Source organism: Vitis vinifera, chromosome 2 (genome assembly GCF_030704535.1).
Source record: "Vitis vinifera cultivar Pinot Noir 40024 chromosome 2, ASM3070453v1".
NCBI classification, from domain to species: Eukaryota; Viridiplantae; Streptophyta; class Magnoliopsida; order Vitales; family Vitaceae; genus Vitis; species Vitis vinifera.
Genome location: NC_081806.1, coordinates 18,631,577 through 18,644,729, shown reverse-complemented (window position 1 = coordinate 18,644,729; position 13,153 = coordinate 18,631,577). Strand labels below are relative to the sequence as shown.

The 13,153-nt window shown below is 33.9% G+C and overlaps 1 protein-coding gene across 4 annotated transcripts; it reads left to right on the top strand.

The window, feature by feature from the left end:
- The first annotated feature begins 793 nt into the window (after positions 1 to 793).
- LOC100256168 (protein CYCLOPS) lies at positions 794 to 13,153 on the top strand. 4 transcript variants are annotated; one of them, XM_059734890.1, is made up of 12 exons: positions 794 to 909; positions 1,789 to 2,013; positions 3,414 to 3,469; positions 6,919 to 7,059; positions 7,205 to 7,253; positions 7,330 to 7,382; positions 7,677 to 8,371; positions 9,467 to 9,513; positions 9,626 to 9,671; positions 10,454 to 10,502; positions 11,573 to 11,701; positions 12,649 to 13,153. In XM_059734890.1, the coding sequence occupies exons 2-12, from the start codon at positions 1,822 to 1,824 to the stop codon at positions 12,770 to 12,772; spliced, it is 1,581 nt and encodes a 526-aa protein (XP_059590873.1). In that variant the 5' UTR covers positions 794 to 909; positions 1,789 to 1,821; the 3' UTR covers positions 12,773 to 13,153. The 4 variants fall into 4 exon arrangements, with proteins under 4 accessions (XP_059590873.1, XP_010665335.2, XP_059590871.1 ...); XM_059734891.1 differs by lacking the exon at positions 794 to 909 and adding an exon at positions 966 to 1,544; XM_010667033.3 differs by having other exon boundaries at positions 814 to 2,013.

Sequence of the window (13,153 nt, the reverse complement as noted above, 5' to 3'; positions counted from 1 at the left end):
TAATTTTTTTAACTTTCTTTTAGATTATGTTTGATTCTTAAAATATATTAAAAAAATATCATTATTACTTTCACTATGAAAAATATAAATAAAAATAAAATATAATTCAAATCAATTAAACATTTATGTATTTTTTAAATTATTTAATTTTTATAAAAAAATAAAAATAAAATAATCTTGAAGTGTCGTATAAAAAATAATTTATTTATTTATTTATTTTTTCTTTTCTTCTACCCTCCCATTTTCTTTCAAATTTCTTGGAATCCATCGTAGCCTTAAACTCTAAGGCTATGTTTGGTTCTCAGAAAATTTGAGGGAAAATGTAAGGGAAAGAAAATATAAAGGAAAAATAGAAGGAAAAAAAAAGTGAAGGAAAATAAAAAATTGATTAAAAGTTGATACGTTATTTTTATTTTTTACTTCAAGCTCATTTTATTTATTTTAACTCATTAATATAAAGATTAAATAATTTTAAAATACATAAGTTTTTAATTAGTTTTAATTATATTTGATTTTCTTTTATATTTTTCATAGGACAACCAAATATGAAAAAATCATTTTCCTTTGCATTTTTTTTCTTTCCTTAGTATTTTCCGAACCAAACATAACCTAAGAATCAAAAGAAACTTACTAAGAATTTCATCAATAGAATTGGGAAGTGTGAAAATGAAGAAAAATGAATAAAAAAAATTTGTCCACAATTTTGACCCCACCCCATTGAAAACGCCCTCCCAGCGGCCACCTTATTTAAATAGCGAAAAGGAAAGGTCATTTTCATGGCTGCCGTCAGGCCATCTCTCCTCTGGTCAAGCCTCCTAACTTCTCTATATTATATTTTATTTTACATATAATATATACATACGCTCCTTGAATGCTTCCACACCTTTTTCTTCCTTTCCCTTCAATTGGGTATGTAAATTTTTATCTTCATATTGTATATAACTTGAATGCATGCAGGAAATTTTGTTTTTCCTTAAATGGGTATAGAAATTCTTATCTTCTTGTCCAATTGTATATATATACACATACATGCCTTGAATATTTCCACAGATTTTTCTTTCTTTTCCTCCAAATGGGATTATGAAAATTTTGTTATTTACTTCAACTTTCCCGCGTTTTTTAACCGTTGAAGTTGAATGAATGAGACAAGAAAAAGTTAGAAGAAGACAGTTTGTGGTGTGAAGGAATCTTAAGAAGACCGAATGAGAAGATCCCTACGTTTTGCTATTTTTTAATTGTCGCCCACCATTTGTTTGTAAAAAATTCCAATAGAAAAATAATTTTTTGAAGCTTTTCAAGTATGATCTCAGTATAGAGGAAGTTTCCTTGTTAGGTTTGAATTCAGGTTGGCATCTGCAAAGTATTCTCTTCTGCCTTTGCTTGTATTGGTGCAGTTGTGGGTTTTTCTTCGGTGCAGCTGTCATCTAAATTCTAGTTATTTTGGTAGTCCTTTTCTAATTGATTGGAGAGTGAGACCCTGCAAATTTCGCTTTCTTGGTGAGGCAGTTCTTGCCGGAAATTGCGGTTTATGACTGGAGTTTGTGGTAATTGATATTGTTTCCATAGCTAGTTTAGAGAATTCTTGTATAAAACTTGTGGTTTTGAGAGTTGGTTATGCTAGGCAGTGTGGCTTAGTTGTTTGCTAGGGTGGTCTTTCGTTTACTGCTTTTGGGAAAGGGTGGATAATTGGATACTATGGTCAAGGATGGAAACAAAGAGAGTTCAGTAGATGATTCTTTTTTAAAACCGGGAAGTAGTCAGCAAAATTTGAATTCATTTCATTCTCAGACGGTTCAGAGGAGTGAAGGCGAAAAGAGTGTCATGGAGATGGAGGGAAGGGGCTACACGGACTTCTATAGGAACACGAGTGAGGAGATGTTTCTGAAATCCTTGATGGAGAGCTCAATTGGAATGCCAATTCCAACCATGGAGATGTTGGGATTTAAGAATCTCAGTCAGAGCTTTCGTACAGATAGTGAGGAACTCTTCAAAAGCTGGCTCACAAATGGAGAGGCAAGCAGCTGTGTTACCCCTTATGCTGTGTGATTCATGATGAGATTTTGAATAGTAAAGTTGTCAAGTGTTTTTTCCAATGTCTGGAGTTCCATAAACCTGGTTTTCTAGTAGTTTTCTTTTTTCCTTTTCATTTTTTTTTAAAAAAAGGGGTTTTTGTGATATTTGTCGTCATTGTTGGTCTTTGCTTTTTTTCCCCTTCTCATCACACTAGATTTTTATGGTAGTTAAGCTCAGATAGAATTAACAAGCTCTTGGTTGTGATGCAGAATATTAACTGCTCATGTGCCCAAATAAATGCATCCTAACGATGTGCTGGTCATAGTGTACATGTCCTTGTTTACTGCCTAACTCAAATATGACAATATGCTTGGCATAGGCATATAATTTACTAAAATACTGCAGAATTTGGAAATATTATAGATTCATGAAACAAAGTTTTTCTTGAACTAAAATATGATTTATAGATTTTATACATTTCATTCAATCATTTTCAAGTGAGTGCTAGTTGTTTTATTGCCTCCCTAGGTCGGCAAGCAGTCTTGGCCATTCCTTTGTCAGTGATACCATGATGCAGACCCCTCATTTTTTTCCTTTAATGTATCTTTTAACTACTCAAACAGTATTCTTGTTCCTTTTTTTTTTTTTTTTCTTTTTTAAGTGAATTCAGTCATCTCCCTCATATGTTCTGCCATGTCAAAAAGCACAGATGATTAAGGACTGTTAAATGGCCCATGCCATGGTCCTAGCCTTGCAACTTTTATCTATTAACACATTAATTGCCTAGTTTGCATAATGAAAACCATTATAATCATCATTAGGATCATACATGGGGTTACTTTGTCCTCTGACTCTTTTCAGTTTAGTAAGACTTCCAGATAATGCCTTTAACTTTGAAGCTTGGTATTTTTTTTACCTAAAGAAATAATTGGATCTTTTTTTTCCTGTTTAGACCTTTATTTCCATCATTTTCTTCTTAGAGACCTGCTAGTTGCCCACTTATTAGCAATTGGACTGAATAAGAAATTTGATTGAGTATTTGATATGCAAGCAATGCTTGGTGATTTTTAGTTATTTTATTTCTACTTTCAGGGTTAGGATTTAGTCACACCTTTTATCCAGTGTAAGCAACATTGATTGTATATCCATCAAGTGGTTTTTATGAATTCTTATGTCAGAATGTTTAGTATGTTGATCTTTACAGAAATTAATTATTTTGTATTTTTCTCCGATTTTGTTACTGAGTAATAATTAAAAATGAGTTTTCTATATCTTCTTCAAGTTTGTTACATTTTAATAATTAATGCATGATATTTATTTTGGTAGAGTTTGTTGCGTTACTTATTATTATTGATCATTTTCATGATTGCCTTTTGTTTGTTATTTTTTTTCACTTGCAGAACCATGTGTATAATGCAACAAGCATAGCACATCGCACCCGACAAGCATCACGAAGGTGCATATCTTGAACTGTTAGATTCCAATATATTCCCATCTATAGGGTGCTCTTATTTGTATGTAATCTGCTTGCCATTCTGAAGACTCTGGTTACTCCTTGATTATCAACCAATGATCTGGGACTTTGAGTTCATTTGGGAAACCAAAACTCTTTAATGATATGAACCGATTTTAGGTGCTCCAAAATTTCTTAGATATCAGATAACTTTTTGATGACTTCTGACAAGGGGGTGAGTTTTGATACAAGTTTGCTCACCACTTTGATACAAGAGACCTAGTATTTGGACATTTGACAAATCCCATAAGATTATGTCTACTTTTCACATAGCTTCAATAATTAGTATCTTGAGAATTTTATTTCTTATTAATATATTGATATAGGGCTAGAACTAGTAATCCGGTGATTTTTTTTCTCTTCACAGTATTTTGCTATTCTGTTTTATTTGCATGTGTTGCAGCAAGCAGGCATCAAATTGGAGCCTTCTTTGCTGCTTCACTTCCCACCAGGAAGGGGAAAAACACTTAAAAGAAAGAAAGTTAAACTTGGAAATTTTCTGGTTCATCTAGTGTTCGTTTGTGGGCTAGTCTTTGACTAAAAATGGAATGGGCAAATTGGATACAAAATCAAGGAAAATACTGAAATTCGGTTGACTGAGATATTTAATGAGATTGTAAATCCTAAGAAATCAATGGATATATGTAGCGAGGACAAATATGATTAGGATCAAAAGAACAAGGAAGATTGATAGCCAGGAGGTAAACCATGTTTGATTTCTTCATCTATATCAACTATAAGGACTAGGAGATTGAAGTTTGAAGAGGATGCTTGCCCATGGAACTAGGGCATGATGAATGCACTGATCAAGTGCATTTGTTTTATTGTTTTGCCAGAACTTACTTCTCGAGTTAAGGAGAAATTTTAGAAGACATCTGTAAGGCACCATTAGCTTAAACCCAGGAAATATTGGCAGCTAACAAATATGTCCAAGTGCAATTGAGATGAAGATGTTGAAATGAGCTCAGAAGAAAGGTTACAATTAAGTAATAATAAATTAGAGATAGCACAAATTGAGGATAGGATAGGATAAGAGAAAATATATGGTTTGATTACACGCAAGGCCAATGCTCATACCTGTAATATTGTTATGCTTGAAATTGAGGGTCTGGACAGGAGGATGGAGAACAATAACATGGGTTCACATTGTGAAATGGGGATGCTTACTGATCTATAATTTAATAAAAGGTGTGTCCCAAGATAGAGCAGAGTGACCAGAAACTATGTGTGCCCAAATAATAAGAATTAAAAATGTCTAGTTGTTGACCAGGCATCCTTTGCTTCATTATTTTACTCAGCTGCTACACCCAATAAAAAAATATTTAAGATTGGATCTGGTGGATTCATGTGGGCTGTACCATTCCTAGAAAATCTGTACTAATCCTGAAGTTTTGGGGATGTTGTCGAACTTTGTAACCTTGCCTTGGCTGGCATTGAATCTGAATCTTTTCTTCCATTCTTTCTAGTATCAGAAATGGATTCATGAGAAATGTTTACTTTCAATACTTACCTTCAACTCTCTTAACCAAAATTCTTGGGCCTGTGGCATAAGAATGGAGATGCTCAACTATGATTCCTTGAAAAGTGATGAGCAGAAGAAAGATTTATATGCTTAATCGGAAGAAGGATTTTGGTTATCACACTGACAGTTGGGGAAACATAATACAGTTTTCCTATGGAGTTAGTTCATCCAAATATTATAGCCAATATATTCTCTGACTTGAAGCTATATAAATTAGATTCTAACAGTAATGTTGTTTACTAGAAAAGGGCAATATGTTCACTCACTTTCTTGAACTGGTCTAGACTCCAGAGAACAATAGATATTTGTTAGTAAATTTCCCCTATTTCTCCCCTTAATTTTCCCATGTCTTTTTAGTTCCAAGATATGGATAGGCATGACTTATGGAGGCTCAAAAATAAATTTTCTTACATATGGACTTAAAAATAAGTTTTCTAAGCTGCCATCTGTGTTTCTTTTGAAAGCTCTTTTTTCTTTTTTCTTTTTTCTTTTTTATTTTTTAAAAGGCTAAAAGCTCATGTTAATCTAAAATTCAAATCATGGAGGATATGTTTAGAAAGCAAGGATTTCAAAGCTAGTTTAATAAAAGACTATACATCAGAACTAGTCTTCATAGCATTTTAGTTGAGGCTGATGGTCAAGTGGAAGCAAGGTCATTGCACATGCAGCAGTTAGAAATTAAGGTAGTTACTCACTGATTAAAGTTGGGTACTCTAAAGGGTATTTTCCATAGATGTAGTCTTTGTTGATCCATGAGGAAAAACATTTTGATATTTTAAAGTTGCGTACTTTAAAGGGTATTTGCCTTGGATGTTATCTACAGTTAGGCATCTAGATTTCTTTTGATTTATGGGGCATAATTTTTAGTTAACAAGGACTTCTGAAAAGAAAAGGCAGTTTGGATGGTGATGTTAGGGTGCAAAATTGGAAATAACAGGAAGGATAATATTTGAAACGGAGGGCAAACATAAAAAGTGGCTTTAGTTGGTTATAAAAGAAGGGATTGTCACATCCTAAATGGCACCATCATGGGCACAGATGCATGATAGTGGCAGTGAGGAGGGCATTTTATTGATGGAAGGCCCTGCAAGGACACAGTCACAATTAAGGATTTGTAGACTGAAGTGCTGTGCAGATATTTCAAGCATCAAAAGAAGTGAAAGCCATCTTTCTCCATAACTCCTTTGTGCAACAACTATGTTCTTAGTTTGCTGTGATATTGTCAACATGCCTAGAGTCAATTCCTTAGCCTCAGCCAAAGATAGCAAACAGGTAAGTATAAGGAAGAGTGCACATTTATGTTCATCATGGGTGTTCCTAGTTGGAGAGGAATAATAGGATTTTATTTTGGAAAACTGCATTATGTCATATGAGCATCTACTATCTTTTTGTGAGGATATTTATGGGTGTTCCAATCTGATTATCTGTTATTGGGCTGCCCTAGTCTGGTGAGATGACATCTTAAATTTCAAAACATTTAGAAATTGTGGATGCTGCTGCGAAAGCTGATTTCTGTAACGTGCTTAGTTTGTTTTATGGTTTAGAGGAGCGGAAGTGGATATTTTCTCCTAGAATTTAAAATTTGTTGTAGCTTGTGTAAGCTAATTTGCTGCTCTACCATATGCTAATTCTAATTAACCATGTCAAAATACTTTTTAACCCATTAGGAACACAAAGACAATGAAATCACTGAACATTTCTCAAATAAATTACTGGAACTATGTGTGCTTTGCAGTTCCTACCGGTGCTAGTTCACTTGCTGTTTTCTGTATCTGATTTGACTTTGTGAGAAGTAAATTATTTCAGAAATTTCTAGATAAAGGATTCAGTTTTCTTGTTTGGGCATCTAATTATTCCATGGTATTTCCAGGATTTCCACTGAACTAGCTGGCTTGTCTAGTCAGCAACATGGGGGTATACTTCAAAATAAAAGGAGCAATGATATCTTATTCCCACAAAACATTTCTGTTGTGGATGATCTCTCAAGTGATGTTAATCAACATTCAGTCAGGTCGTTATTTGACATTTCCACTAAATCTTGCAAGCTAGTCTATCTGTTATTTCTTTTAATGTCATTTCCTTAGTGACATAAATGAAGCAATATGTTTTGTGAAGAGAGTAAAGGCTGATTATATATTTTGGTTTATTTTGATCAGGAATTCTGCAGAAAGAGGATTACAGGCTAGTAATTTATATTTAGCCAAGGTTTGTTTATATTGAGCTATTTGCAGAAACATCGGTTTAACAACAGCTTCATGACAATATGATATCTCAACTGCAGGCATGGTTTCACAGTTCTCAACCCATGACAAGAAGCCGATCCTCTGAATTGAGGTACCACTGATTTTGTGTACTATGTTCATAAAACTTATACCCATGACATTTCAATGAACAATACTTTGTAAATCTGCTCTTTAGCAATCTTACCTTACACATCATGAAGAGTCCTTGAGACCTGAGAATCGATTTATAAAAATGCAAACCAACCGCACGGTCTACATGCAGATATTCATGAAAGAAAGTGTTGGACATGGAATACTTCCTAAGCTTTCTTTTTCCCTTTTTTTTTCCCATGTGGATAATTTGTATGGCAATTAGTCTCATTTGCATCATCTATTTGTTTTGCAGGAGGAGATATGCTGCCATGCAAAGCACTCAATCATCACTTGGCATGGAAGCCATGAATAATGCATCCGAACATGGAATGAACACAATGAAACAAGAATTCACAAACCCAAATGGTTTTGGTGATGTTTCAATGTGTGAGATGCCCAATCAGTTGACCACTTTTATGTCCCCATCTAATTCATCCTCATCTACTTTCAACACCCCACAAATGGGTAATGTGGACAAAGTTTCTTCTGTTGTTAGCATGCTAAAGGGAACTCTAGAGCGCAAGAAACTCAGTAACCAGATTGAGAAAGAAGCTGTTGAAGATAGCTCTATTGGTTACTATGGTGCTCCAGAAGTTGTAGTGAATGCCACTTTGGGTCAAGGACAAGGGAATAGTATTCCCGAGTCATCAGGAACCTTTCAAGAAGTATCCCCTGTCCAAGTTAAGGATCATGGGGATTTTCAAATAATTGAAGGATCCATGGATCTTGACCTAGAGGGTTTTGTTGCCCCATTGAACCCAATCCAAATGAGTACAGTTTCTCAAGAACCTTCGCAAAGTGAATCTTCTGCTGCTGCACCAGTAATCTCGGCTGGTTTTGATGCATGTGATGGTCCCAGCAATTCAGGTCAAACTCTAAGTGTTTGTGAGAGCTCCAGGAAACAGGTTGGAAATGGGAGGTATTCAGAAAATGACTCCAGAACAAAAGGTATAAATTCCATCTAGTGATAATGTGCTTCACTGCTTAGATTATTGTTCTAAATTGTATATGGTATCTAATGTTTGAAGCCAACAATTTTATTTTACTCTATCAGTATTCTGAAATAAGCGATGGAGCTTTTGATTTCTGTTTCCCATTTTATTGCTCTCCTATTTTACTCAATTTAACAACTACTCCCTTTTTTCCCATTTATAAAATCCAAAGTTCCTTGGAAAAAACAGAATTAGTATCAATGGTGGACCCCATATAGGACTGGGGGGCAGGGGGTATATTCATCCCCTCAAAATCCAAATGTTAATATATATATATATATATATATATATATGTATGTGTGTGTGTGTTGAGGAGTTTTTAAAAAACTAAAAAAAAATGAAGCTTCTTGCCCCTCATAAAAAATTTATTTATTATAAAAATTTATTAAAAATTTTAAAATATAAAACAAAAATACTTTTAAAAACTATTTATTGTTGCTTATTATTTCATATAAGATTTAATAGCTAATATTTAATCCTGTGTTTAATTTGGTAAGTCAATTTCTTTTCTTTTTTTTATAACATTTACTCATATTATGTTATTTCAGTTAGCCCTATCAATAACAAGGTCTGCAAGCTTTTTAAATTATAAAAATATATTAATATTTATATAATTTAAAATTCTGCAATTCAAACACTGCACCCCCACCACCGCCCACCACCACAAACCTAATTTTCTGGCTCTGCCCCTGATTAGTATCATATGCATGATTGAAACTTTCTATTGGATAATGTCACTGTTCTGAAGCCCTTTTCTGACAACTGCCTTTCTCTTGTTTAGTTTTAATTTTGGAATTAGATAAGTTTGTAAGCACCCAAATCTACAAGTGCCTACATTTCGGTTTTGTTCAGTTTATTTCTCTTTTGTATCTTCCTTTGTTCTGCAGAGATCATTAATATCAAAGGCATGTTTGATTCTCCACTGGAAATTGAATCAGTCAGCAATCTTGTCAAATGCCCTATTTTTTAACAACCTATTACTTATTTTATTCAGAAATAGAAATGCATTTACTTTAAATTTGATATATCCCTCTTTTTTGTTGAACTACAGAAATCAGACAACGGATATTTGAAAGCAATTTGAAAGATGAGAGAAAGGTATATTTATCTAATCTTCCTTTGACTTGGAGTTTGGTTCTTGTTCAATTGTGTGGAATGAACCCTTGGACATCATTCTCTTTCTCATTTCTTTTGTTTTGTGTTTCACTAGAAAGGAAGTCTTATTCGGTATGGATCTGTGACATCATCTGATTCAGGTAATCAATTAAGTTGAGAACTGAATGTGTATCTGTATTTTGTGTTCTATATTTCACTCCATGAATTTCATACTACTGTGCTACAAAATTTTAGTGCATGCTTTTTTTTGATGAATTTTGAGTTAAAACCTGAATATTCCTCAAGATATGGAGCATTCCTGACATGATATTAATTCATATATACACAAACTGAAACAAAGTTTTAGCTTGGAAAAAATTCACATTTAACAGTTGGGCAATCAGCAACAAACAAATACTTTGTTGTCACAGTAAGAACCCTGTAATTTTGAATGAGATGAAACAATTCCTTTATTTGAAAGAATATATGAACACAGAATCATCTTTTACTATGCAGTTATTAAAAAAAAAAATAGGATTGAATAAAGTGATTTGATAATGAGAATAATAAATATTAGAATTCATTCTGAAACTTGCAGTAGATGTAGAACAAAATAGATTTAACAATGAATGATGTGCCCATGTTTTATTGGTCCACTTTCTTTTAGGAGAGAACATTGTGTGACAAAATGTTTTTGCTGCTTCAGTAAGAATATTTAAGACCTTGGCGGGCTTACGTGCCATTGTTGTCTTCTGAAATTTGAATATAAATCTTAATATTTAGTCATGATCCCTAGGCATGGCGGTGAGGAAACATTTTTGTCATTTTAACTTCATGGTTATTTTGATGTAAACATTTTGCAAAGAATATCTTTTCTATAAATGTATTAGCATAGAAAATTGTGTAGTCATGTCATTTTTTCTAACCGATTAAAATTATGCAGTTGACAAGGGAGACCCCACAAAGAAGCGTAGGGTGGAGCGATCACGGAAGTATGTGAACTATCTTGACTTTTTGAAAGTAACATCTTTCTCTGAATATGCTAGCTTTGATATAAACTGCTGTTTCATTCCCTAATATCTTAATCTTTTGGGTTAATTTATAGTTTACCATGACATAAGAGCTTTGTCTCCTAGAGTTTCTCGTTGGAGTCTCTCTGTTCGTTTATGCACCCATTTTTTTTCTTTGATTGGTTGCCTATCTTGGCACATGCGGGGTTGAGGCTGCTTGTGAAAGAGGGATTTAACTTGATTTATGTTATTGATCCATTCCCTAACAGCATAACCTTTCTTTAAAGTCTTCATGAATAGGACCCTCTAACATAACCGATCCAACTCTAGTTGGTATCTTTGTGATTCTGTTTTTCTAGATATCATTTCTGTTTTTCTTGGTTTGCATCTTATAATAAATATTCTTTGATTCCTAGTCTAGTGATTTTGGATTGTTAAACTTCATAACCAATAGGGTAATTTTTTTCTACCTGCCAAATGCTCTTGTCCAAGATTCATTACAGGAAGGACCCTCTTCTGTCATCAACTGGTCTTCCTGGAAATTGGCATCAATGCCTGAAAAATAAGATAGGTGTTAGGCAGAGATTTAGTCATAGAATAATACTCAAATTTGATGGATCATAATTCCATTCTTAAAATAATTATGGTTCTTACTCATTTGAGTGCTTCCACTTTTCTCTAACATGGAACATGATTGGTTCTAATCAAAAGAGTTCAACTTATGTCGGTCGTTAGCCTTGTATATATTATGGGTCCATTATCTAACTCCTTAGACTTTTGGATCATAGTGGCAACCAAATGTGGTATAAGAGCTCTATTTAACTAGAGGTTTGAAGTTTGAGCCTCACTCTAGTTTCATTCTGTTTATTCCCCCACCCATTTATAGAATAATATACATTGTAAGCTTCTTACCTAACAGCTTAGGCTTTTAGGGTCAAATTAGTAACTTAACAGGATAATGTCGTTAAATGCAGCATCTTGTTCTTAATCCATATAGGTAATATAAAAAGAGGAAACCTGTTGACTTATATTGAATTTTCTTCATGATGCAGAATGGCAGAGGCAAAGGAAAGAAATCTGACACCAGCAATGCCATCTGATATGCAATCCATCTTGAAGCGGTGTGAAACTCTTGAGAAGGAAGTGCGGTCACTCAAACTTAACTTGTCTTTCATGAATAGGTGATGAGAAAACAAACTTTAATTTGCAATTCAGATAGCATGTGCTAGTTAATCTATAGCCAAAAATTCTCTTATTGAGCTAGTCCAATCATACTTCTAATCTATTCAGTTCAAGGTATAGATATCTTGAATTTTGTCTGAGTTATCATAGTTCTGCTACTTTGCTAAGGCTACTGGCATAACTTTTAGATGACAATGGTGGGCATGAGCAAGCATGAATTGCGAAATAGATAATAGATTAAAATTTATGATTTCCAAAATGACATTCTAGCTTATAATGTCATTATTCAGAGCTAAGTTTGAAACTTCCTGACATATGACTCCCTTAGCATACCCCCTACCAGGAAACCCACACCTGTATAGATGAATGTGAATATTTGTTCTCGTATATGTAAAGTTACAATGCATTAGTGAGAATCATGCCAGCTCTTGACATGGGATGTTTTGTCTCGTTCGACAATCCTGATAAACTAATTCATGAATTTGGTAGTATTGACCTAGGGTTACAAATGAATGTAGGTATGGTATTTGGATACAATTCCCTTTTTTTTTTAAAAAAAAAACTGCATATAGTAGTTATATTTACATAAAATATAGGAACTCTAATACAAAAATTAGCGACTTACCCTATGCTTTTGCAACTACAAGTAGGTGACTGTTTGTATTTGGCTTTTCAGTAGTAGGAAACTTTGCCAAATTGATTTAGTCACTGAAATGGATATTGCATCACTAAAGAGGTTTTAGCTTATAATTGCTTGTGAATGGCAAGAAACTCTACGAAGCTTCACTTTTTTCCAGTTTTTCTTAATGATACTGTTTGTTTCATTACTAGATTGTAGTGTTCATTTACACTGAATTACAGCACATCTAGCCTCAAAGTTTTAATTTTCCCTACTGCAAAATGATCCAAAATGTCCTGGTTTACTAACCAAATTTTCTACTTTCAGGAAGGATTCTGAGCAGACAAAGCAAATAGAAGAGCTTCAGAAGCAGAACGACGAGTTGGGGGATGAAAAAGAGCGCCTCCTAGAGGAGATCGAAAGAATCATTGCAGAAACAGGAAAAATGTAAAACTCGGTTCAATTGTGCTACTCTCATACTCTTATCCCCCTTGGGTGCTAGCACAGTTACACATAGCTTATACTGGCTTAAGCTGCTAAAATTTGGCAACAGCCCCAAAATGCCAGAAGATCCATTTCAGGTACCAAAAGAAAATCCGACCCCAAGTTTAAATAAGTAAAACATTGCATTACCAGTGTAGGTGGGGTGGGTTGTTTACTAAATGTGTATGAATTTAATGGGAGTTCTGTATTCTATAGTTTGGTTACTACCATTTGTATACCATTTCTGTGAGTGAATCCCAGTTCCTTTAAACTTCAGAAAGGTTGGGCTTGGGTGCAATGTCACTGAACCATTTTGGGTTAGTACTAATACAAATATGTTGTTACTTGA

Excerpts from the sequence above, each read along its gene's own strand:
- LOC100256168 (XM_010667033.3), top strand. The coding sequence starts at position 1,696 with ATGGTCAAGGATGGAAACAAAGAGAGTTCAGTAGATGATTCTTTTTTA. Across the intron at positions 3,470-6,918 it reads ACCCGACAAGCATCACGAAG|GATTTCCACTGAACTAGCTG; the intron begins GTGCATATCTTG and ends TGGTATTTCCAG. Across the intron at positions 9,514-9,625 it reads ATTTGAAAGATGAGAGAAAG|AAAGGAAGTCTTATTCGGTA; the intron begins GTATATTTATCT and ends GTGTTTCACTAG.